This window comes from Myotis daubentonii, chromosome 5, assembly GCF_963259705.1.
Source record: "Myotis daubentonii chromosome 5, mMyoDau2.1, whole genome shotgun sequence".
NCBI lineage: Eukaryota > Metazoa > Chordata > Mammalia > Chiroptera > Vespertilionidae > Myotis > Myotis daubentonii.
Genome location: NC_081844.1, coordinates 105,988,662 through 106,015,730, shown reverse-complemented (window position 1 = coordinate 106,015,730; position 27,069 = coordinate 105,988,662). Strand labels below are relative to the sequence as shown.

Sequence of the window (27,069 nt, the reverse complement as noted above, 5' to 3'; positions counted from 1 at the left end):
ACAACCTGATTACTGTATTATCTTTTAGTTTTAAAAAACAAAATAGTGATTTTGGTAAGAGTTTGCTTTCTTATAGGTTGCCATCAAGCATTTAAACAGCAGAAGCCCACGTTCTGAATCTTTTTAGAGTTTTGTGGCCCTATTTTCAGTACCACTTGCTACTTCTTGAAAAGCAAGTCTGAGAATTCCGACACAGTAGGACAAATCCCTGATTTGGATTAACTTGAATGCTTTATTTGCTTTGAGCTGAGGACAGCCTCCAGTAGAAAGAAAATAGTTGTTCTGTCGCTTTCACACCTAGGATTAGAGAGCTGCCTTTATATAATCTCCTTGAGCCCACCTACTGTGTGATTCTTCCTCACCAAATCCCCATTCCTGGATAGAGATTCCTAGTGCAGCGGGTGTAAGCCCAATGGTTGCCATAAAATGGACCTTTCATTTCACCCCCTCTGTATTCAGTAGCCCCCATTTCACGATCATGGTGTTTTTGGTTGGAAGTGTTATTGGAAAACAGAACCTAGGCTGAGTGTAAAAATGGGCTCTAGACATGTACTTCCAAAGATTAGCGCTGGCACGTGCTGTAACGTACCCCGCAAATCACAGAAGGAGGCCTCAAGAAGTCGAATTAAGGAGTCACATTTATTGCAATCTGGGACTATGAGGGGCCATTTCCCAAATCTCATAGTTATAAGATGGCCGCAAAACCAGATTTATAGAGGCAAAGATCACAAAGGTATTGATTACATCCCAGGGTTTGGAATGAGGAACCTTGTTTACTGTTAACGTAAAAAAACCCTTGAAACCTGTAAAGAATTTTTGTGAGTTTATTTGAGCCAAACTGTTGACATATGCCGGGAAGCAGAACCTCAACGAATTGAGATAGTGCTCCGGAGAATGGCAGGGTTACATCCGTATTTATACCTGAAATTCATTGGTGACAGATTTAAGGAGGTGGGATTAAGCGAAGCGGGGGGGGGGGGGGGGGACCTCTGTGATAGGATAAAAAGTAAAATGATGGACACATACTTAGGTGGGTGCAGGAACAATTAACATGATGATGAAGGAATCTGTGGTATCTGTCCTGGGACCCAGCACACCTGGTTGTGCCCCAGGGGCTCCATAAAAAGGGAAGTCACAAGTTACCCGGACATCCCAGGGACATGTTATCATAGATGCAAAAAGACAGGTAGGCTCAGTTACGGTAAAGGTTGACCTTATCAGTGAAGATATCGGCTTAGGACATAACTGCCCACCATAACTGCTTTTAGTTAAGGTTTAATTTCAGACCATCCTGTGTGGTTACTTTAGGTCTGCAAAACTGCCATGCAGGCCTCTCCTGAGCTTGTCAGGTCAGCATGTGGCCCCTTTCTTTCACATTACAAAAAAAGCAGTTTACAGAAGCAGAAGCAGCATGTTATCTAAATTATAGTTTTGTGATCACTGAATTGACAGAAACACATTATCTAGAGCCCTCGGGTCTGGAATGAGGAACCTGGTCAGACTTAAGCATGTTCTCTAAATTACAGTTTTTGGGTCTCCAGAACACTGAGTCAATGGGGACACCTTAACTGGAGTCCTCTGACCTTGGGACAACTGTGCTGTCCTTCCCAGGTAAAGGAAAACGTGCTTTCTAAGACCAGTATGACCACAACCAATGGGGTATTCACAGTACAATCAATAGGGTATTCAATTGAATGGGGTGATTTATATAATTCAGAAAATCAAGATAACTTTTCTATTATTGTAGCAAACAAATAAGTACAGAAACCAAACTAAAGTTAAACTATAGTTTCTACCCGAGATGATTGCTACCATACTTCACACGCAGGTCTGCTCTCTGAAGCCCCGCTAAGAGAAATTGGCTGTAAAACAAAAACGAGGGACTGTTTTGTAGTTTCTCTAAGAGACTGACCTCTTTAACAGGCTTCATTCCAGCTGCCAAGGGTCATTCCTCTGCTTCACACAGTTTCATAGTTGTCTCCTCATTGCCTCTAGCAGTGGTTTGAACTGAAAAGTTTTTGATGTCTCACTTGAAGGAATTAAAAGATTCAAAACACTTTATTTCACAACATCTATAAAAACATATGTGGTTATTGTACTGCTTACTTCCTCTCGTCGTCATTGGATTGCTGTTGAGCAGACTTCTTTTCTCTCTGTTCTTGCACGTGGCAGGTTTGCCTACATGTCCTGGGAAACATAGGTCTTTGGTGCTGGCTTGAATTGGCACGGTTTGGCTTGATAGCAAGCTTTACTCCCTACCTCTTAGTCAGAGAACCTCACCTCCACCTTGCCGGAGTGTTGCATGGCCTTCTCTCCCTCTGACAGCTATTGTTGGAGTGGTGTGTATGCTGAGTTCAGGAATGAAAGTCTTGTGCACGTTGATAAAATATTGACCGCACACCAGGGAAAGATTGGCTGTTTACCGGTGAGCAGTAGCATACATTGTAAGAGCTGTTGCCCTGCAGGATGAAGCCCAAGTTCGATAGAATGGTTGGTACAGGAGAGACCTCTGTGATTTGGCTTCTTCTTCTTTCTTTTTTTTAAAATAGAAACTCGCAATTTTACTTTATTTTTTAAAAATATATTTTACTGATTTTTTTACAGAGAAGAAGGGAGAGGGATAGAGAGTTAGAAACATCGATGAGAGAGAAACATCGATCAGCTGCCTCCTGCACGCCCCCTACTGGGGATGTGCCCGCAACCAAGGTACATGCCCTTGACTAGAATCGAACCTGGGACCCTTGAGTCCGCAGGCCGACGCTCTATACACTGAGCCAAACCGGTTAGGGTGTGACTTGCCTTCTTTCTCTGTCTGTCTCTCTCTAAACTTTTCCTCCTCTCACATTTAAATACCTTAGTAATGCTAAATTCTTTGCACATCCTTGAACAGGATGCCATTTCTTAGCTCTTTGGCCTTGCTTATGCTATTTATTTTGCCTGGAATGTCTTTCTCTCTTCTTCCCCTGGCTGCCTCCTACTCATAGTTCAGACATCCTATCCTTTGGGTGGGCTAAGTCTATTTGCATGCAAGCATCTCTCTCTCTCTCTCTCTCTCTCTCTCTCTCTCTCTCTCTCTCTGTGTGTGTGTGTGTGTGTATTTACACTGCACATTCTAAAGATTCCCTCCTCTGAGCTGGGCAGGAGAGAGAATGGAGAGAATGTCTTATTTGCTTTTCTGTCTACAGATAGATGTTAAGTTCAGATAAATGTTTTGTTGAATGGAATAGTATTAAACCATTCAACTTGGTTATCTCAGGCACGATGAGAAGAGTTAGAAGAGGCTGGTACTGAATCTGTGGGTTTGTAGAAAACCTACAATAAGACATTTCTAAATCAAGAGTGATATTAGAGAGACAATTAACATAAAATACCTCTTCGGTTAGCTTTTAAAAGAATTGCCTCTTTGAGGAGCAATCAGGGCAGAATATTCAAAACAATCCATCTAGAAACAGACCAGCATTAGCTTTTTTGAGTTCTTCTTCGAGCCAGCCAATCAGAAGACAGGGTGCCTGCAACCACATTTTCCTTTTGATTTGTGGTTCCTATGGCAATATGAAGAGAACCTAGGACATTCCTCTCCTGCCTCTTTAGTAACCTTTCGCTTTCGAAAAATGCCAAAAGTTATTCTTCTTCTCATCCATACTGACTTATAGTGTTTCTCAGCATTGTGGCCCTGATTTTAGTTATATAGTAAATATGACAAAATTAATAAACTACTAGTTTCCTTAACTAATGTGATAGTCCTTGACTATAGAACCTATAAATATAGTCTGTGTAATTGGATGTTTGCTAATATTAGGACCCCATGTGAATGGTTTCCTGTTCTCTATGAACAATCCCAAGACAGAATACTGGTCATTACAAGTAGCTAAATGTGAAATTATTATTACTATTACTAGGGGCCCGGTGCACGAAATTCGTGCACTGTGTGTGTGTGTGTGGGGGGGGGGGGGGAGGGAGAGTGTCCCTCAGCCCAGTCTGCGCCCTCTCACATACTGGGAGCCCTCAGGCGTTGACCCCCATCACTCTCCAATCACAGGATCGGCCCCTTGCCCAGGCCTGACGCCTCAGACAGAGGCGTCAGGCCTGGGCAGGGGACCCTCATTTCCCCCCATCACTGGTTCTGCCCCCAGCCCAGGCCTGATGCCTCTGGCCCAGGCGTCAGGCCTGGGCAGGGGACCCCCAGACCCCTCCGATTGCTGGCTCTGCCCTTTGCCCAGGCCTGATGCCTCGGCCAGAGGCGTAGACCCCCATCACCCTCCGATCGCCTGATCGGCCCCTTGCCCAGGCCTGACGCCTCCGCCAGAGGTGTCAGGCTTGGACAGGGGACCCCCGTCTCCCCCCGATCACTCGCTCTGGCCCCCGCCCAGGCCTGAGGCCTCTGGCCCAGGAATCATGCCTGGGCAGGGGACTCCCATCTCCCTCTGATCGCTTGCTCCACCCTCCACCCAAGCCTGACGCCTCTGACCCAGGCTTCAGGCCTGGGCAAGGGGACCATCATATCCCCCCAATCCCCGGCTCCGCCCCCCGCCCAGGCCTGATGCCTCGGCCAGAGGAGTTGACCCTCATCACCCTCCGATCACCAATCACCGGATCGGCCCCTTGACCAGGCCTGAGGCCTCCGGCAGAGTTGTCAGGCCTGGGCAGGGGACCCCCAGCTCCCCGCGGTTGCAGGCTCCGCCCCTGCCCAGGCCTAACGCCTCTGGCCTAGGCGTCCAGCCCGGGCAGCGGGGACCCGCAGCTGCAGCGGCCCCGCAATCGTGGGCTTCGCTTTAGGCCCAGGCAAGGGACCCCTAGCTCCCGGGACTGCCAGCTTCGACCGTGCCCAGCTCCCATCGCTGGCTCCACCCCTACTTCCTGCTATCACTGGCCAGGGCGGAAAAGGCGCCTGATTGTCCGATCATGGCTGTGGGGCAGGGCAAAGGCGGCCCCAGGGCCGCCTTTGCCCTGCCCCCCAGCTCTTAGCTCCCCCCTGGGTTTCCCATCACTGTCAGTGGCAGGGGGCTTCTTCCTGCTTTCCCTTTCGCCTCCCTGCATTGTGCCTACATATGCAAATTAACCGCCATCTTGTTGGCAGTTAACTGCCAATCTTAGTTGGCAGTTAATTTGCATATAGCCCTGGATTAGCCAATGAAAAGGGTATCGTCGTACGCCAATTACCATTTTTCTCTTTTATTAGATAGGATTATTTAAATATATATTTTTTATTGATTTCAGAAAGGAAGGGAGAGGGATAGAGAGATAGAAACATCAATGATGAGAGAGAATCATTGATTGGCCACCTCCTGCACTCCCCCTATTGGGGATCAAGTCTGCAACCCGGGCATGTGCCCTTGATCGGAATCAAACCTGGGACCCTTCAGTCCACAGGCCGACGCTCTATCCACTGAGCTGAACCAGCTAGGGCTAAATGTGAAATTATAACAAACATTTCTTAGGGGCTCTACCCATGAAAGCCCTCCCTTAAGTATGTCCATTGTGATCTCCCTGGGTTTCTCTTGAGCTTGAGGCTGAAGTCTTGAAAGAGGCTTAGTTTGTGTTGTTGTTAGCTTAATAAGTAGGTCAATAAGTATTTGTTAAAATTGGGACACACCCAAGGTATCAGGGTAAGTTCTTCCTAGACATATTTAACAATGAGATAGTGTTCTAGAAGTTTAAATAAAGACTACTATAAAAATTAGCTTTGAAAGAAAGAGACAATAGTATACATTGTGAATATAGCCATTATGAAGAAGCCTTTACATTATTCAGTTAAAGAATGACAGATAATAGTCTGCAATAGTCAACATGGGTTTCCAATTAGGTCTCTAAATTTAAAATTAGAAGCTTCAGGAATCAATTACTGCTGTGGTCCTAGTTGCATTTTAATGCTCTTAGGTTGATAAATGGGGAACTTTTATTTTTATCCTTTATTTTCAAATTAAATCAACATTCTGTTGGGTTATTAGACCTAAGAGAACTCTTGTTCAGACTAGCAGTATGGCCTTCCTTATTAAAAGATGGGTGAGTGGCATTTTCTATTGAAAAGACTGTTTTCAGCACTGTGGTTGGTCATTTAGCTGCAAGGTAATGGAGTGTGAAAGTAGGGCAGTTCTAATACCTTTTATAAATACTGGCACCTCTCTACATCCCACAGTCTTTTCCATGGATAACAGAAAGATAAATTCTTGGAAATTAGACCCTCAAAGCGTCCTTTAAATTTTTTTCCTGAAGTTCAATACCAAGCTTTAAAAAACCCTTATAATAAACAGTATATGTTTTTTTTTTTGGAAGAAATTTTTATTTAACACTAAAGGGAAGAGAGAGGAGAGGAAGCAAGCAAAGATAGGTAGGATTGGAGAGAGAGTCAGAGTCAGACCCAGTGTCTGGACTTGAGGAGACAAGAACTTGGTGTTCAGCAGCACCCACATAGCCCTGCTGGAGGGAGACTGCAGCCCAGGTGCCCACAGGCCACAGTGTCTACCTCAGTGAAGTGGCCGTCAATGCCTTGGTTATAACAGTTAATGTTTTGAAATTAAATTCTTAGAACTTTCTTAAGTGTCAAAATTTTCTTTCTATTAATTGCTTTCCATATTTTTGTGCGCATTGATTAGATCATTAGATGGTTAGAAAACCTTGGGAAGAGTATTATTTTTCTTTGCACTTTAGTGTCTTCACTTCTAATATCAGAGGTGGAAGTTTGGACTAAATAGTCTTCCTGTTTTCATAGTTTATGATTCTTTGATTTGTTGAATGTGAAAATTTATCGACTTTTTTTTTAAAGTTTTAGATCCCAAGTTATTAGCAGAATCTAATCAGGGTACAGTATTTTATGCCTTCATGGTTTTTAACCTTTGAGGCAAACATTTTTTAAAATTTATATTTATTAATTTGAGAGAGAGAGAGAGAGAGAGAGAGAGAGAGAGAGAGGTGGGGGGAGAGAAACATCAATTTTGTTGTTCCACCTGTCCATGCATTCACTGGTTGATTCTTGTATGTGCCCCGACTGGGGATCAAACCCATAACCTTGGTATATCTGGATGATGCTCTAACCAACTGAGCTACCCCACAAGGGTCAAGGCAGCTATAGTAAACCTTGCAGAGGGAACCTGACTGTTTTTACTGAATAAATGAACATTGATTTGTAGGTGACTTTGGTGTTAACCTGGAATTAGTTCCTGAATGCACGTATAATCCTTAATTCTATTCTGAGATCCAAATGCTTCTATGACAGTGGTGGGCAACCTTTTTGTGAGTGCGTGCCAAAACCAGCAAAATCTCTGACTCAAAATTTTTCTGCGTGCCAACCTTAATTTTTTGAGAACATGTTACACCTACTTGATATCTCTTAAGGTGTACGTCTGTGAAGAACCTTGAAGAAATAATAAAATTCATTCGAGCGACAAAAACACAGTATATGATGATGAAAAATACATTTATTTTTTAATGTATACATGTACACTGCTAGTCCGACAGAAAACTGTATGACTCCGTTTGATATGATCAGTGGGACTTTTGCTGCTGCATCACTGATGACAGAGATTTTACATCAGGTTTATATTTCGTGACCTTCAGAGATATGCACGAGCTACTCCTTGCATCCGTCAGGCTACTCCTTTTACGAGACTTAACAAAATTCATCACTGAGAACAAAGATTCACAAGCGTATGCGGATGAAACCAAAACACTGGTTGGATCTAGGAAGGCAGGGAGAGTTAAGGCAGAGGCATAGAAAGTGCTCTTCCCCTCTCTAGTCAATCCATGTCTATGGTCTTTAAGATAACTTGTTACGTAAAATTATTTATTTATCTAAGATGCACCTACACTGAATTTATCTGAAAAATAAAAAAGTCAATATTAAAAAAATTGTAAATGGAAGATTATAAGAGAGGGTTTCGCATGCCAGCAAAAGTTACTGGTGTGCCATGTTTGGCACCCGTGCCAGGGGTTGCCCACCTCTGTTCTATGATTTGTATAACTGCAAAGATCCCCCCATTTTAAATTGAACTATGAGGATGTTGGGAGTTTATTTAAATTTAGTAATCTGTATAATCTGTGTATAGCTATGTGTTGTTCGGGGCCTTTTCTCTGCCCATTTACTTCTGATTGTGCTGATGTAAGTATTCTTTTAATAAGCATTTGCTACATATCATATCTCTGAATACAGTTGGTTGTAGTGGGAAGAAAACAAGTTCGCTTAGAGTCAGACAGGATTGATTTGCAGTCCTAATTCTGCCATCAGTTAGCGCTTGTTCTCTTGCACTTGGACACGTTGCTACTTCAACAAATCAAGCTCTTCTGACCTTCAGTTTCCTCTTCTGTAAAGTGCACAATACCTGTCTTACAAGGATATGTGAGCATTTACTACGTCAGCTGTCTAGCATATTACAGAGCTTGATAAAGGGCAGCTGTTTTCATTATACAAGCATTTATGCAGCATCTTTTGTGGCACTCTATGGAAGTGTTGGGGTGACAGAATATGTCTGCCTGGAGTATCAGCGATACACTTCTAATATATTGGCTATGGTAAGCTTTGGAATAAAGGCACACATTGGAAATGTATGGCATTTTCATTGTTACCAAAAAAAATGCTTAATTTTTAAAAAAATTCCATTTGATTCCTCAGTTTTGTATTTTTTCAACTGCCTTTTCAAAATAATCTCAATATTCTAGTTACACTACGGGTGAGATGTCACGAATAAGTGGCAGATGCCGGATAGGAACCAGGTGTATAACAGTCTTTGTTTATGTTACTTTTGGGGTAACCATAGAATTTTTCTACCAAACCAGAGCAAAATGTGTGAAAATTATGCTGGAATAACAAGTAGAAACCTGGACTTGTTTATATACATGAGGATGTTTGACGCTCCTAATTATAGCTAGGATAAACAGTTTGAGGTCAGGTCTAAGACTTCTGGAGTATTTTAGTTAAACCCAAATACCCACCTTCAAATTTTTTTTGCATGATTATTGATTTTGCCATAGTAAATTAATTGACGTTAGATCTGAAAAAGCACTTATGAATACCATAAGTAATCTAATGGTTTTAAAATACTAACCATAATGCATGTTTATTTTTATATTTTACCTTTTTTCTTAATTCCCTGAAAACCCAGCAAGCTTTTCAAAGAGAATGGAATAGGTAAATGAATAAGCTTTTAATTCTTGCTCATGTCCAATGAGCTTTGTAAACAAAGTCCAAGATGAAAATCATGATATTCCCAAGTTTTTTCTTTAGGAAGGCAAAGTGTGTATGATACTAAAAATCAGATATGTTTTTAGTCAGCTCTTTTTAATTGCCTGTCTCTAGCAATCTCTCACTCATCTTTCTTGTTCCTATTGCTTAATGTCTCTAGGTTTCCTGTGATTTTACTTAGGGAAGTGCAAAACTAACCACATGATAAAAATTCAGGTGATCAAAGTTTTTACAAAAGAGGCACCAGTCTTGTGGAATGAGTGTGGGTTTTAATAACAGACAAACCAAGGTTTGAAATTCTGGCTCTCCCCTCTGCTGTGTGCCCTTGCAAATGACTTAACTAACCTCTCCGAGCCTGTTTCCTTACACTGTGGTGTGGGAATTAGAGAACACATTGAAAGTGCTTGGCACATAGTAGGTGACGTATTGATGGCAATTATAATTATATGACATAAGCTTACTTTTATGAAGTTGTAGTCATAATCTCACCACTAATCTCGTTTTGCATTCAAACGTTCACAGCTCCCTTTAATGGGTTTTCATTTAATCATTCTCTCTCCCTCTTGATTCAACCTTATCTAGAGGATTAGTGGTTGGCAGCAGCAACCTTTTAATAGGACAGAAAGTGGGCCCTCTCCCAAGGTTTCAGTAAGTTGCCTGTCACCACCATCCCTGACCTCCAAACTGCCACGGGTGCACCCCCTGCCCAACTAACATTCAAGTTGCCTGTGTGAAGGAGTGATTTGTTGCGGCCTCTAACTGCTTCTTCTCTTCCTTCCTTTTTGTCATCCTGCAGTGTTCTGTGCCAAGGTCTTTGTGGCTAGGCTGCGCCAACCTGGTAGAGAGCATGTGCGCACTGAGTTGCCTGCAGAGCATGCCCAGTGTCAGATGTCTCCAGGTGCCTCTCTTCTTTCTTGTTGTAAATGTGTTTTTACGTATGCCATGAACATTTGTTGAAACTTGCAGTAGTGTGTTTAAGCCAATGTTAAGTCTGCTAAATGTTCTGTGTAACCCTCTGCTTTCCTCCAGCCTGGGTGCCCCGCATGGAGGAGTTAGGACCAAGAGGGGCCCTTCTGAGCAAATGGGTCTTGGGCTGGGCCCTGTTCTGCTCCTCTTTTTCTGCTCCTGCTTTTAATTCTTACCCCGTCCCTTGAAGTTGTGATTCTCATGTTTAACAGTTGTGCATGTGCCCAAAAACCCTGGCATTTTCCATTTGGCTACTTTTAACAGCTCTTTGTTCAATCGGGAGGGTTTTATAATTAAAATGGTGGTTTTTCTATTTTGAAAAGCATCCTTTTGGCTTGCTTTCTCTCCCTCCTTCAAAAAAGGAGTGGGGGAGAGAATCACCAATGGTAGAAAGCCTCAAATTGAAGTTTACAAAGATCACAGCTTTATGCTGCCAACAACTGTCAGTGTGGGCCACTTCCCAAGGCCAGATCTGACACCTGTCCTCTGGTCCACCCAGTGTTCCAGGCCGAGGCCGGCAGAGAATTCCACAGATAAAAGTCAAACTTTTTGGGGGGAGCGGGGAGGGGTTGCTCAGGAAAAGAAAACTGTTTGCAGGAGTGCAGCCTGACCGAGCTCACTATTGGGACCGATACTCAAGAGTGCCAGGCAGAAGACATTGTGGCTTCCCTGGGGAAGCTCTGGTTAGAGAAAGCATGTGTTTAATTAAGTATGGTTTCAATGGCAGTATTCCGTTTTCATCACGGCATATTCCAGACAGTTTGATATATCTTTAAAACGCATTATTAAATTCCTGGCGTCCTGGTGAGACTGCCCTGTTTCAGGGAAATAGTAAAATCCGCAAGTGAGCTAGAGGGCTATGATTAATGGCAGGGGTGACTTGACTGTTCTCAAGGTTATCTTTCTATTCATGTTCGGTCTTTAAATGGAACTGGGGAGCCAGGAAGGAGGAACACTTCCTTCATATTGGGGTTGTGCATTTTATTTACTTGTTGGCAAACGTTCTGATTAGCATTTGTGTGGTTATTGATTCAAATTGCTTTTTGTAGAAAATGGTACCGCAATTTCACTAACACATTAACTAGAGAGTGGATTCAATATAAGATCCAGTTGTCTTAGAGTCTATATAAAAAGGTGGGCTATAACTCGTAGGGTCCAGGGACTGGGTGTTTCAATGAGGCTGCGTGGTAATGAATATTTATCTGTGGAAAAGCAGCTTCTCTGCATGCGATGTCACTTGAACAAAAATGTTCTTGAAGTGGCCGGCGTTAGTGCATGTGCTCTTCCTTGGTGCTAAATAATGGATATTTGCATTAGAGTAATAGTGTACATCTTTGTCTCTATTTTTTTTTTCCTGAAAAATGCTTATTACTTGAATGTTATAATTGCTTTTTAGTAGGGGTAGAAATTTAAGAAGGTGGAGAATTGTAGTTGTGAGGTTTGGAAGTGCAGAAACTTTTTTTGCACTCAGTTAAAAGTAACTGACCAATGAACGGAAAGGCATCACTCAGTATATTTTGAACAGTGTTGGGAATTCACAAGGTGGGGTGAGTGGGAGGAAGTATGGGTTCCTACCTTGTTGAAATGGAAACTGAAATGTGTTAAAAGTTTGTCTTTGACTCATCTCTCCCAGTGAAAATCATTTAAGAGAAAAAATGGAAACTTTACCTTGATTGGACTTTGAAATAAGGTGAAATATGGAATGATAGATACTCACTAAAATGTGAATGGAGCAAATATTGTCTTTCCAGGTGTAGAGGGGATTTTGTTAGGTTTTTCTTTAGTGTATAAAATGAAATATGTACTCACCTGATTGAAATGAGAACATCATGACTCTGTTTTGTTCCATTTATGAATGAAAAGTAAACATGTATTAATGAACCTGGGAGACTGCCTTTCTCTTTCTCATTGTTTTTACGTATCATTTTAATACCAGTACTTCCTCTCCATTTCCAGTCTCCAACCTGTGTTAAAAAGTATTGACGGAGCCCTAACCGGTTTGGCTCAATGGATAGAGCGTCGGCCTGCGGACTCAAGGGTCCCAGGTTCGATTCTGATCAAGGGCATGTACCTTGGTTGCGGGCACATCCCCAGTAGGGGGCGTGCAGGAGGCAGCTGATCGATGTTTCTTTCTCATCGATGTTTCTAACTCACTATCCCTCTCCCTTCCTCTCTGTAAAAAATCAATAAAATATATTAAAAAAAAAAAAAGGTAGTGACGGAATTTGGGTTTGAGCTTTCAAAGAATGCCTGTTGCTTATGTTAATCACAAAGATGACTTGCTTGACATTGCACAGCAAGTCCAGGTGAGCAGTAACAGGCCACCGGGAGAGCCTGGTTGACTTTGCTTTGCTCCTGAGTTGCATGAGAGGGTCCCCCTTAAAATGATCACACTGGACCTATTGACAGTTTAACTTTAGTCAGTTAGCCTATTTACATGACTGAATGAGAGAATTTTCTGAAAAGCAGGAGTAAAGATGTAGATATTGGTAGGCCTAATGCAGTCCCTCTAGTGTCTGCTGTAGATGCGAATAGAAAAGGCATAAAAAATAAAAATCATTTACCTCAATACATCCGTTTTAAAAAACCACTTACCACCAGCTGGGTGCTTCACGTACATGAGCTTTGTGATAACTGTGAGGTAGGTCTCACCATCCCCATTTGTCAGTGTGGAAGGCGAGTCTCAGAGTGATGTGTGTGATTGGACCACGTTAATATTTGCATAGCTGTGAAGTGATAGGGCTGGCACAGATTTGTCTGATTCCAAAATTTTACACTGGAATGTTAGTATTTCTAGAGTTTTCCATCTTCATTTTGTTCGTGAAACTTGACTATTGATATCTGGTATATAACTTGTTTTGTCATTATTTCAGAATAAAAAATGAAATACCTGCCAGATGTGTGTAGGAGGGGAAATTGCATTCCCTTTGCCAAAATGAGCTCTCTGAACCCAAAAGCTAGTGAGATTCCTCAGTGGCGTTTCCGCAGTGAGTTCCATGGCTGTCTGCTGACATTTGGCACGCGCAGGGCCTGCCTGGTGCTGGGCAGAGAGAGATGAACAGCACAGACTTGTTACCTGCTCTCAAGAAGCCTATTGTAGTAAGTAGACCTGTGAACAAAAGTCCAGACTGAACTACAGTGTCCAGTGTGTATGCGTAATAAAACTCGGAAGTTAGCCAGACCTGTATGTGGTTTTAAAAAAATGAGAACCAGTTTAAACTAGGACCGAACCCTCAGCATTTTTTAGGACAGCTGAACTGGAATATCTAGATGTGTGTGACCCAGGCTGAACCGCATTGCCCTTTCAGTTGGTTCAGGCAGCCAGATTCAACCAGTTGGCTGTTCACATCAGATACTCAAGAGTTCAGAGCGTGTAGGGTATTTTCTAAGACTCCAGGACTTCTGTGGCACGAGAGTGACACCAGTGTTAATGCTAGTACAGTATCGGCCATTTATTTTCCACTCCTTATGGCTGTGCCGAGCTACAGGCACAGGGTCATCTCATTTAATCCTTTATGGAGAAGTTGTCTATCATGCCTGTTTTGTCTATGAAGTTGAATTGAATTGTCTAGGGCTGCACATTTATTTTAAGTGGCAGAACTGAGCAATAAACCGAAGTCTGGTAACTGCAAAGCTAATGTTTTAGTCCCCATGCTATAGTGACATCAACTTGGCAACTGCCATTTTTAGGTTGAAACAAATTCCTCTCTTTATTTTTAGTGTTAAAAGCCTAAAGCTAGTGGACTCGAATGTAGAGGTTCCACGTTAGTGGGCTGACAGCTTTTCTTGGGAATGCCACGGGCAAACTCTTACTGGAGCGGGTGTTGATAGCTTTCTGCAGGGGGAGGACAGATTACGTGGAATGACAGCGCGGATCACGAGAATCACGTTTAGTGCCTCCTGCCTAGCCCAGTGGAGATACGCTGGACAGTAATCTACCGTCTTGGCAGCTGCTTTGCTGTTTCTCTTGACTTGGATGTGTACAGTGAGCACAGTGGTTTGAGGACACCGCAGTGGGAACTTAGCTACCAACCGGAGAGGATACATTTTAGAGAAGGGAGACAGCTTGGTGGACAGAACCCTGCCTCTGGCGCATACAAACTCGAATTCTACTCTGGTGCCTGCTGCTCCGTAGCTCTGACACTAGGCAAGTTATTTGCCTTCCTGACCCTCAGTTTCCTTATCCCCCAAATGGAGGTGGTTTTATCTACCTTCAGAGTTCTGTGAAGTAGAGGAAGGTAACAGCAGCCTCCCTTGCTGATTGCCTACTCTTCCGGGGACAAAAATCTATTTCTTTTCCTGGTTCCCTACTCAAGAAGTGAGAATTCCAGTCTTAGAGTCTCTTATCCAGGGCAGGGTAAGGAAAAGAAATTAAGACCGTGCACTTGGTGTGGCCCCTGCTGTCAGGTGTTCTCCTTTGGTTACTAAAAAAAAATCAAAAAAATCCATTGGTAATCTCCCCACTCATCACCACCCAGAAAGACATTTGGTCTGTCTTCTCTCTGCCTGTTGGGCAGGGAAGAATCCATCAAATCGTGCAGGTTCTCTATGTTGTTATGGTGATGATAATGACTATAACCGTGGTGTTGTGACTGCACCTCACCCAGAATAACTCTGCATTTATCTGTTTTATATAGCAGAGCTCTTAGAATTTTTTACGTAAAATCTTAACTCCTATGGAAATTTTCACACACACAAAAACAAAGAAACATTCAAGTCAACTTTGAACAAATTTTTAAATTAAACTGTTTTTAGCTCAACTTTTCCTTCTCCAACTTCAAGTTTTAAAGCAAATCTTAGAAGGCTTAAATAAAAAAGGAGTTTGACAAATCACTGTTTTATGTCAGGATTCAAAAATTTTTAAACAAGGTTCAAAGATTTAAAAATAATACAGTTCTACTGAAGGTTATAAAAGACATGTAAAGTTTCCTTCGATCCCAGGTCTCACTTGCCAAAGTATCCCTTACTGGTTTCCCATTATTTCAGAAAAAAAAGCTTTAAAAATTACAAACAGAACCATACTATATATTTATTACTTTTAATTAATAACTTTTTAAATTAATAATATACGTTGATCATTTTTTCATATTAGCACATAAAATCCTACTGTTTTGTAGCTATGTAGTAGTATTTTATCATATGGCTTTGTAATTTTTTAAAAAATATATATTTTTATTGATTTCAGAGAGGAAGGGAGAGGGAGAGATAGATAGAAACATTAATAATGAGAATCATTGATTGGCTGCCTCCTGCACACCCCACACTGGGGATTGAGCCCGCACCCAGCATGTGCCCTGACTGGGAATTGAGCCATGACCTCCTGTCTCATAGGTACACGCTCAGCTACTGAGCCACGCCAGCTGGGCTGTAAATTTATTTTTTTGTATTAATATAGCCAGTTCCTTATTTGAGGAACTTTAGGCTTTAGTGTGTGTGTGTGTGTGTGCGCGCGACAGCACTTTACTAATTTCATTGAACATATATATTTTGGCTTGCATGATTATATCTGTAGAATAAACTCCTAGAAGTATAATTGCTTGGTTAAGGAATATCAGTATTTTATTATTAAGTTATCTGTATAGAGAAAAGTTTAATAATCTCTCCCACCCCAACAGATGTAAATGGTTTGTTGTCTGCCTTTCTTTGCATATTTGTTCTCTTTGTTCATGGGAGGATATGTAACTCTACAATTACAGGGAGTCCTCCCTCCCCCCTTTGGTCTCACCCTATAATAACCAGAATGCAGCTTTCTTTATTTCCTTTATTTACTTATTTTTTTTTATTGCGTTGACAGAGAGAAACATCAATTTGTTGCTCCACTTATTTATGCAATCATTGGTTGATTCTTGTATGTGCCCTGACCTAGGATTCAGCCTGTGACCTTGGTGTATGGGGATGACACTCTAACCAAATGAGCTACCTGACCAGGGCCTTTGTCCTTAATATTGTATTGCAGACCTGTCCCCAGATTCATAACGTCTGTAAGTCTTCCACCAATGAATGGCACCTTTGTCATTTGTAGGTTGGGAGGAGAGAAGAAGAGGACTGTTATTTTTCTTTTTTGAATTACAACATATGTATAGAAAAGTGCAGAAATCTTAAGTGTATAGCTCAGTAATTTATCACAAAGTAGGCAATGCTTTATTTATGGCTAAATTGTTTTCATGGAGGGTAGACCAGTTTAGTTCAGTCATTGTCATAGCTCTGGATAGCATTTAAAAATATTTAAGTTTTGCTTAAAAGCAAATATGATTAAAAATAACCTGCACTTGTTTACATTTCAATTAATAATAAAAATGACATATTAACATGATGCATTAAGACTTTCAGCCATCATTTTAAATCACTGCATAACATTCCCCTTAATAGATATATTACTGATTTTTTTTTTTTTTTGTCAGAGAAGTCGGGGAGGGTGATGAGTGCCGTGCAGATGGCTGGCGGGTGGTGAGGGTGACCCCTTGAAAACCACTAGGAATCTAGGGTGGGTGAAGTGTTGAGGGAGAAAAGGTGGGGTTCTATGTATCATTAGGGGGGTCTGGAAGGATGAGAGCAGAGATGAAGTCGGAGTTGGGGCCAAGGGAGGAGGAGATGGGACTCTATATTACTGATTTTAAGAAACCCTCTCTTCTATATAAAGACTGCTTTGCTTTTTGAAACATTTTAAGTCATATTGAGTAGATCATTTTTGTACCTAAATATACTTATGTGATGATTTCTTAGGTGAAAGAGTGTGCACAATTAAAACACTTTAGGTGGCTAAATTATACTTTAGAGAGGCTGGCTCAAAAAACCCCCAAACCCCCAAAAAACAGCCCTAGCTGGTTTGGCTAAGTGGATAGAGCAGGGGTCCTCAAACTTTTTAAACAGGGGGCCAGTTCACTGTCCCTCAGACCGTTGGAGGGTCGGACTATAGTAAAAAAAAAAAACTATGAACAAGTTCCTATGTACACTGCACATATCTTATTTTGAAGTAAAATAACAAAACGGGAACAAATACAATATTTGTATTTGCATGTGGCCGGCGGACTGAGGGGTGCCAGGTTTTATTCTGGTCTGGGGCACATGCCTGGTTGTGGGCTTGATCCCCATTAGGGGACGTGCAGGAGGCAGCTGATCAGTGATTCTCTCTCATCATTGATGTTTCTGTCTCTCTTTCCCTCTCCCTTCCACTCTGAACTCAATAAAGATATATATAAAAAAATAAAATAAGTAAAAGAGGGGCTGGGTCAAGTTATACAGTGAAAATAATATAATGTCATAATGTACACTTGTTTGCTTGCTAGTGAGGTGGAATGTACATACATATTTATTGGCATTTCTATTGTTTTATGAGTTATCTCTTCATTCCTTTTCCCTATTTTTTAATTGGTGACTATATTTTTTTAAAAGTATGATTTGTAGGAAATCTTATTGCAAATATTTCCTCCAGTTTGACATTTGCCTTTCAGTTTTGCTTATAATGCTTTTTGCCTTGGAGAAAGTTTTGAAAGAAATTTTACCTTTTATGTAATCATACTCCTTTTCTTTGCTATTCCTTTTATGTCTTTGTTTTGCATGTAATTCTTTCAGTTTCTCTGTCGTTTATATTGGTCTATGCTATCTGTTAGGGATCCACATTCTTTCTAAATGGCCAACCTGTTTTCTGATACAGATTTTCTCCAATTGCTTGGAAATCATATGCTCATGTTTCACTTCCTTGTATCCAGTGATGCCCACTCCCAGAAGTCTTTCAAGCTCTGGCTGTTCTTGCTTTCCTTAGGATCATCAGTCAGCACCCTCTGTAGGCCTGTGGTCCCACGCTATGCTGTCTTTTACGTATAATCCTAGTTTCAGAGTGTCTTGTTAATGGTGAGGGCTTTGAAAGTTTAGTGCCAAACAAAGATTCGTTTTAACATTTTTCTAAAAGAATAATTTTTATCTGTTCTTGTTATAATTGGAAATTTTTAAAAAATCATTTGCATGTCATATTTTCTGGAGTCAGGGTGACTTGGTGGTCAGCAAGTAAATTCCTATCTTGCTGAAATGAAAGTTCTGATGGTGCCACCATGCCTGCCTAGCATCCAAGAAATCACACGCATTTTCTGTGGAAGAGAGCCTCTGCCGTGAGAAAATTAAACCTAAAACTGGTTTTACTAACAGTTTTAATTTATGGTTTCCAGAACAGTGCGTATGATGGATAAGGTTTAACAGTATAATTTGAGGATAGGGAAGTGAGTAAATGGGGTTCAGACCACATTAAAATATGTCTTTTTACATTTTTCAACAAAAATGTGATATGCCTCATTCTGCGCATGTCTGTTATGATGTTTGTAAAACAAATGCTGGTTTTATTTATTTCTATTGCTTTATGTTGTTTTGTTTATGAGAGTAACCCTTTTTCTTTGGTATAATCTCCATTGTAGTGTTTTTTGTTGTTTTGTTAATCCTCACCCAAGGATATTTTTCCATTTATCTTTAGAGAGAGTGGAAGGGAGGGGGAGAGACACACAGAGAGAAACCTGAGCAAATTCAGATAGAGAGAAAGAGAGCTTGTGACTTGCCTAAGGGTACACACCTACTAAGGCTTTAAACCTAGTCTCTCTATTCCAGTATACCTTACTGCTTCTTAAAGTAGAAACTATTTTCATAGAGATGATTATTTGAAGTTGTAAACAGAGTTTTCTAGATCTTAGAACAATTACACAATAGGAATGCAACTTACTATACCTGTAGCTTACACAATCAAATATCTTTTTTTAGAGGCCTTCTCTAACCACCCAATCTAAAATAACTCTACTTTTCACTCAGTTCCCTCACCCTGCTTTTTTCTGTTTTCTTCATAGCACTTAGCACTGCCTGAAATTATATTCCATGTTTGTTTTTCCCTCCTGTCTTTCTCCCTCACCAGTTCTCTGAGTTCTTTGAGTTTAAGTGTTCATGTGAGTTGAAAGAGTACCTTGAGTATAAATTGTTTGCTTTGAAGACCAGCTTGTATTTTCATTTTGCTTAAAAAATGCTCTTTCTGATTATATAATACATGCCTATTGTGGAATGTTGGGTAAAGGTGGAAAGGAAAATAACAAGTAATTTTCAATTTAGGGAGTGCCACTCAATATTTTGGCATAGCTTTAGTTTTTAATCTGTGCATGTTTTGTTTTATTTGTTTTTAAGATCTTTCAGATAACTTAAAAAAAACCCTGTGTTTTTATTGATTTTAGAGAGAGAGGAAGAGAGAGGGATAGAGAGATAGAAACATTGATCGGCTGCCTCCTGCATGCCCCCTATTGGGAATTGAGCCTGCAACTGGGGCATGTGCCCTGACCAGGAATTGAACTGGTGACCTCTTGGTTCAATGGTTGATGCTCAACCATTGAACTACACAGCCAGGATATGTTTTATAAGTGGAGATTATTTTATATATATTTTTATATGTACACATGCACACACATACAGATTGTGACCCTTGAACAACATAAGTTTTAATTGCACAGGTCCACCTTTACATGGATTCCGGGCCCCCCCCCCCCCCCAATACTGTTTTCTCTCCATGGTTTGGAGTTTGCTGATACACAGGGTCAACTGTATACATTGATCTACACCATTTTCTATTTTAATCTTGAGCATCCTCGGATTTGATATTCGAGGAGGTCCTAGAATCAGTCCCCTGCGAGTACTAAGGGACAACTAAGTTTTGGGGGAGTCAGAAGTTATACATGGACATTTGACTGTGCCAGGGGTACAGTGCCCCTACCACCTGCATTTGTTAAGAGTCAACTTTTATATGCAATATTTTATACTTTATATGCTTTGTGCACTTGTTCAGGATGGTTAAGTTAATGTTCTATTATTAAAAATTTCTCATAACATAATTTGAAAGTACTATATAATGTATTTTACAAACATCCCAAAATGTGTCATTTCTCTGAGTGCTTAGAATCTTCACTTTTTTTTTAAAAATATATTTTATTGATTTTTCACAGAGAGGAAGGGAGAGAGACAGAGAGCTAGAAACATCGATGAGAGAGAAACATCGATCAGCTGCCTCCTGCACACCTCCCACTGGGGATGTGCCCGCAACCCAGGTACATGCCCTTGACCGGAATCGAACCTGGGACCCTTCAGTCCGCAAGCTGACGCTCTATCCACTGAGCCAACCGGTTTCGGCAGAATCTTCACTTTTTATTACTGAAAAACTAATCACCATCTTTGTGCATAAAATGTTTGCCTGCATTTTGAACTACTTAGGCTCTATGATAGGAGATGGGCTGTATATCTCTTGTCAAACTGTCTTCCATAGGGTTGACATCTCATTGTACTCTCACTAGGATTAAACAGTATTATTTTGGGAAAGTTTAACAAGCCTTTTTAAAGTGATTCAGTTAAAAAAAAAAGTGATTCATTAATGTATTCTAAATTCACAAGCCTCTTTACCAATGGCAACTCCCCTCTCGGAGCAATTTGAGTATATGTTGAGTCAGCTAAGGCCTGGCTTACTAAAAGATCTCATACTACTGGATTGCTTGGCCAAGAAATAGAACTCCAGACACACAACAGCTGTGCCAGCCTGTGCTATCCTATTGAGTTGCCTGGGTGCTCTGACTAGAGTTCAAAATCAAGATCATTCCATTAGAAAGAGGTTATTCCGAAAATACTTAAAGCATAGAATCACTCATACATCTTGTACAAATTTCCAACTGCCAACTATGTGCCATGCAGTCTGTTAATACAAAGAACCAGCTGTCAACCTCTGTAGGTAGATTGCATGTGAAGACTCATTTCCCTATTGTAAGGAACCTTCCTTCTACCCCATCCTCCATTTAGAAAACCAGGCGTCACTTGGAGTAAAAGGCAAATGTTAAAGCCTTCATCTTTAAGACCACAGGAAATGAAAAATTAGGATTAGAGTAATGGTAGGCAGAGGAAACTGTCACCTAACTAATGACAAGAAAAGACTTTGCCAAAAGCAGCATTGCTCAGGGGCATCTGGCAGCGTCCACAGGAAAGGGTGGGTGTCATCCAGTATGAATGGCCTGGGGAAGACACAGGGACCTGTAGTGCCCGAGCTCAGTACTATGAGATGTTTGCTAATATCATCTGATGGTGGTGGTGAAAAGCGGCACAAAAGATTGCAGCACGCTTTTTCCTAGGGACTTGATCCCACAATTTGAAGCGTTGGGTGTTAATGTGAACTATCTATTGAAAGATTGCTTTTTATTTCTTTTGAGGCCGTGTCAAGCTTCGTTGTAAGTTACAATACGAAGTGGATTGAATGCTTTCTCATGCTCCAAGGTTTCAGTGTGTATTTCCTCCAAAGGAGGGTATTTTACATAATCATAACATGAGAATCAACTCAGTAAATTAACATCGGTGCATCTGCATCCAGTCCTCAGTCTCTGCTCAGTTCCATCTGCGGTCCCAGTAATGTCCATTATAGCAAAGGTGTCAGTTCAGCATGACGTGTTGCCTTTACCTGTCAGACTTCTTTAGTTTCTTTCAGTCCGGAAGATTTCCTTCTCAATCTTTGCTGGACTTTTGTGATCTAGATACTTGATTACAGATCATTATTTTGTAGTATGTCTGCCAATTTGGATTTGTCTGTTGCTTCCTTATGATTAGATGTAGGTTATTCATCTTCGATAGAAACCTCACAAAAGTAATGCTGGGTTCTCCTTGCATCCTGTCTGGTGGTACATGGTTTTGGTTGATCTCTTTACTAAGAATGGTCATCTTGATTCCTTGAGCTAGGTGGTATCTAGCAGCTTTCTTCACTGTAAACGTAGGTCTTTTTCCTTTGTAATTAAGTGTTTTGTTTTTGTGGAGAGGCACTTTGAAATGATGTAAATGTTCTCTTTCATGAAAAGTTCATTTCATTCATTTGGTCTATCTGAGCAGACTTGTGGTTTCCTATTTTATTCAGTGAGAAGCATCTGTTGTTATCATTTATTTTGACGGTCAAAGTTTGTCCAGTGGGTGCCCTTTCAAGCTGGCTCCTGTATTCTTGTGATCTGGCCCCTAATTCTTGAAGCACTTCCTTTCTGCTGCAACACAGATGCCCCAGGCTCATCTTGTATTTCCCCTACTCAGCCTTGGAGTCAGTCACTTCTCCAAGGTCCCTGATTCTTTTGGTGAAGAATGGGATTTAGATCTGGGCGGTATGTGTGCTAGTGTGCTATTTAGGATGTCATTGCTTCCAGGCCTCTTAGCCAGTCGTGTTTGGTAATGTATGTATAGTTCAGTCTCTCTATATTAAAGAAGACTCCCTCCTTTTCTATGTACTAAAAACCAAGTTCCCAGGGATGTCTCCATTCTAGCCTTCTATTAGGTAATAACCTTTTCATATTCATAACTCTCTTTTCTCTAACAGTGAGAAACCCAGCTCCTATTTTTCACAGTATATTTACTTGAGCAGTTCTAGAATGTATATTAGTTTTAGAATTGCTCATCTATATCACTGAAAAATAAATGTACTAACCACACTGAATTTCTTTACAGTTGAAACATGTTTGTGGCTATATAGTCTAGCTATTGAGTTCAAGAGTCACTTGGATTAGTTTTCTTCTACCATTAAATGTGTTTATGTTATTCATTTGAAATGTATTTAGGTTCATTTATTTCTGTTGATATTCCATCTCACCTAGTTCTTGTTGATTTTAATTTTATTTGCGTATATAAAGCATTTAATATAGTTCTCAGAATTAAGTCAACACAAAAAGTAATTCTTTCTGTCATTTCCCCTTCTTCCATTCTTTCCATCCTATTTCCACTTAGAAAATTTCATTAGTTTCTGATTTATCCTTTCTGGGTTGTTCTTTAAAATATATTTTTATTGATTTCAGAGAGGAAGGGAGAGGGAGAGAGAGATAGAAACATCAATGATGAGAGAGAATCATTGATTGACTGCCTCCTGCACGCCCCCTATGGGGATTGAGTCACAACTCAGGCATGTGCCCTGACCTGGAATCAAATTGTGACCTCCTGGTTCATAGGTTGATGCTCAACCACTGAGCAACACCAGCTGGGCCTTTCTGGTATTTTTAATGCAATAATGAACAGATACACTCTTTCACACTTCACTTGTTTCACCTAAAAATATACGCTGAAAATGACTATTTCAGTCCATAGAGGCCTTCCTTATTCTTGCTTCAGGCTACATAGTTCTCTATTATTTTGATACCATAGTTTACTCAGCCAGTATCTAATGTATGACCATGTGGTTTGTTTCCAGTGTTTTTGTGTTGTTGTAGTTTTAAAAATTACAACCAGTGTTCTAGTGAATAACCTTGTGCATATGTATTTTCTTTTTAAGATATTTTTATTTATTTCTGAGGGAGGGAGCTGGAGAGAGAGATAGAAACATCAATGATGAAAGAGATTCATTGATCGGCTGCCTCCTGCAAGCCCCCAATCGGGGACCAAGCCCACAACCCGAGCATATGCCCTTGGCTGGAATCGAACCTGGGACCCTTCAGTCTGCAGGCTGATGCTCTATCCACTGAGCCAAACCAGCTAGGGCTGTATTTTCATATTGTTACCTAATTATAGTGTAACTTCAGGGAAAATTCCTGGAAGTGGAATTTAGAATTGCTCATCTATGTCACTGAAAAATAAATGTACTAACCACTCTGAGTTTCTTTACACTGGGGTTGCTGGATCATAAGGTAAATGCAGGATCGAAGGTAGTGCTGGATCAAAGTTTAAAACTACTTAGTAGTTTTGTGGGATATTGCCAAATTCTCCTCTGGGCATGCCTGTTTCCTCCCTGTTCCACAGACAGGGTATTTGCCAGTGTTAGGTAAGAAATGTGTGCATCCTTTTAATTACAAGTATGAACAGCTTTTATTTAAGGGTCTTTTTTAAAAAATACATATTTTATTGATTTTTTACAGAGAGGAAGGTAGAGGGATAGAAAGTTAGAAACATCGATGAGAGAAACATCGATCAGCTGCCTCCTGTACACCTCCTACTGGGGATGTGCCCGCAACCAAGGTACATGCCCTTGGCCAGAATTGAACCTGGGACCTTTCAGTCCGCAGGCCGATGACGCTCTATCCACTGAGCCGAACCGGTTAGGGCTAAGGGTCTTTTTTATATCTGTTAAAAGGTCTGTGTATATCTTTTCCTCATTTTCCTATTGGGACTTTGGTAATTTTGACCCCCTCAATTAAAAAAAAATTTTTTTAGGCATGTAAGTTCTTTCATCTGTGACATACGTTACAAATACTTCTTTCCAGTTTTTCACTTACCTTTTGACTTTGTTCATGGCGTTTTTAAAGATATTGCTATGTAAAAGTTTAATATTTTTATATAGCCAATTCTTTCTATCTTTTCTTTTATTACATCTGAATTTTGACTCATAGTTAAATAACATTTCCCTGCACCCAGGTTTTAAAGAAATTCACATGTCTTTTCCCAGTACTTATAGTTTCACTCTCTAAATTTCTGAGCAATTTGGACTCTATTCATGTATATTGTGTTAAGTATGGATCTAATTTTATCTTTTTCCAAATGGCTAACCATTTGCCCCAGAACTTCTTATTAAAAGGTTCCCATGATCTGAGATGTCACTTTTATCATGTACTAAATCTCCATATGTACTTGGATCTATTTATGGACATTCTGTTCCGTTTGACCAGGATTTGGCCAAACCCAGCCCTGTTTTTGTAAATAATGTTCAATTGGAGCATGTCCACACTCATTCATTTACATATTGTCTATGGCTGCTTTTGTGCTACAACAGAAGAGTTGAGTAGTCGTGGCAGAAACTGTAGGCTTTCACAGTTTAAAATATTTACCCTCTGAATACAGAAAAGGCTTGCCCGACCCCTACGTTGAAGTAATTGTGTATTTACATACCATAAAAGTACCTCATTTTTAGTGTCTTACAGTGCATTTTAATGTCTTATAGGGCTTAATTTCCCCTTGTAGTTTTTCTTTCTCTGTTTTTTTTTTCCTTCTTTTCTGAGTAGTCTTACAACTTGAGTACCAACTTGTCTTTTTCCATAAGGAGCTTTTTGTGTGATTGTTGGTCATGTGCGAAAATTACAAATTAGGGTGAACTATCATTTTTATAAATGTTGACTTGTCTTGCTGAAGAAGAAGTTATGAAGAAAATAATAGAGAAACTTACCAAAGAACTAATCAATCCACAGCATGCATCAAACCAACCTAGTTTCCCAGGGAAGTTGTACCAAATCTTCAGAGGATACTCAGGCCAGAGCTTCATAAATTGTTCCATAGCATTGAGTTGAAGGAAAACTTTAATTCTTTTTATAGGAATTATTTCTAGTTTATCATCTTTTGATCAGAGACCATTATTATTTGACTTTTCTCCTTTATGAAAGTTACTAGTTCTTTGTGACCTAATACCTGACCAATTTTAATAAATTTTTCACGTGTGTCTCTGTTAATGGTTGAAGGTTGACATCTTTAAGATCTGCCTACCTTCTTGATTATGTTTATCCTTCTGAGCTTTAGTTTTTTTTCTCTTGATCTGTCTTATTGGGAGTTTTCTATTAGTATATTTTTAGTCCATGTCATTTTGCATATCTTTCGGTTTCTCTCTTTTCAGGGTGTGTTTTCTTTGCTCTTTTATTTTGGAAATTTCCTTTGAAAATTAGGAAGGTTGTATTTTTGTTCTTTTGATTAGCCTTTACTTAATAATTTTTTAAATGCCTCTAATTCTTGGTTTCTTATTTGATATCTTAACAATTTTATCTATCTTTAATGGTATTCTTTACTTGCCACCTATTTCCGATGCAGTAATCAGAGTTTATTTCTTCTTTCTGATCCCTTCTTTGAATTTTTAAGTTGCATTATTTGTACTTTATCAGAATGTATGCAATATTATTCTGCCCTGATTTTCATTTTGCTTTATTCTTAAGTCCATAATTAATTATCTTAAATGTGTACCATTAAATTTTTTGCTAAAGTTTTCCAAGTATTCTCTTTGTTACTCAAGAAGGGCTCAATAGATACAAAATTCCCTGCCCTGTTACTTATTAAAGACTATTTTCTATTGCCTTTTGATATAAAATCACTGCTTTACACTTTCTTTACTAGTTTTTGCAGCGTGCTGTTCCACTAATGCTTGCTTTGAATGTTGTCTTCAAGTAGTTTGATGCCAGTCTAACTCATTCTCATTCTCATTCTCTCTCTCTCTTAAATTACTTGGGACTGGAGACTGTGAGAAGTTTTTTCTTTATCTTTAAAATCTAATTTTCCTAGGCTATCTATTGGAGTTTGATGCTGTGGGCCAATTTTTCCTAGTATCTGGAGACCCTTTTTACATACGGCCTGGTTTTAAAGATATTACAGCTTTATTAAGATATAATTTACATACCATACAACTTAGACACTTGAAGTATACAATTCATTGATTTTTAGTGTATTCACAGAATTGTGCAACTATTAGTGCAGTCAATTTAGAGCATATACATTACCCCAAAATGAAACCTTTTTAGTTGTCACTCCTCATTTCCTCTCATTCAGCCCTTGGGAACAACTTGGATGGTAATTCTAAATGCCATTTCTGTTTCTTTATTTTAGTGCATGCGTGAGTGCGTGAGTGTGTGTGTGTGTGTGTGTGTTTAGAAACTCCAATTATACATAGGATCTTCTTTGTCTTCCATGTCAACTACTTTATCTCTGTCCTATTTTGCTTCTTTATCTCATTTTTATTCTCTTACGTTATTTTCCTGCTTTTCGTCAATGCCTTTTTATATTTTTCATTTGAATTTATAATTCTTGGGCATTGTAATGTACTTTCATTTATTTTGTAACTAGAGGCCTGGTGCACAAAATCCATGCACAGGTAGGGTCCCTAGGCCTGGCTGGCGATCAGGGCTGATCGGGGCCTTCTGGCTGCTGCCTGGGGCCTTCCTTTGTTCTATGCCACCCTGGTGGTCAGCGCACATCATAGGAAGTGATTGAACTCCTGGTCGAACTCC

General features: G+C 40.2%; 1 protein-coding gene across 7 annotated transcripts in view; it reads left to right on the top strand.

The window, feature by feature from the left end:
• Positions 1–27,069, top strand: part of FBXW11 (F-box and WD repeat domain containing 11) — a 106,474-nt gene that overhangs the window by 32,782 nt on the left and 46,623 nt on the right. For 4 of the 7 annotated variants that reach the window (XM_059699179.1, XM_059699178.1, XM_059699185.1 and 1 more), the window contains one exon: positions 9,972–10,073. The exons of the other annotated variants lie outside the window; for them this stretch is intronic. In XM_059699179.1, coding sequence (XP_059555162.1) covers positions 9,972–10,073 — 102 coding nt within the window. The remainder of the gene's footprint in view (positions 1–9,971; positions 10,074–27,069) is intronic. 7 annotated transcript variants of the gene reach the window in all.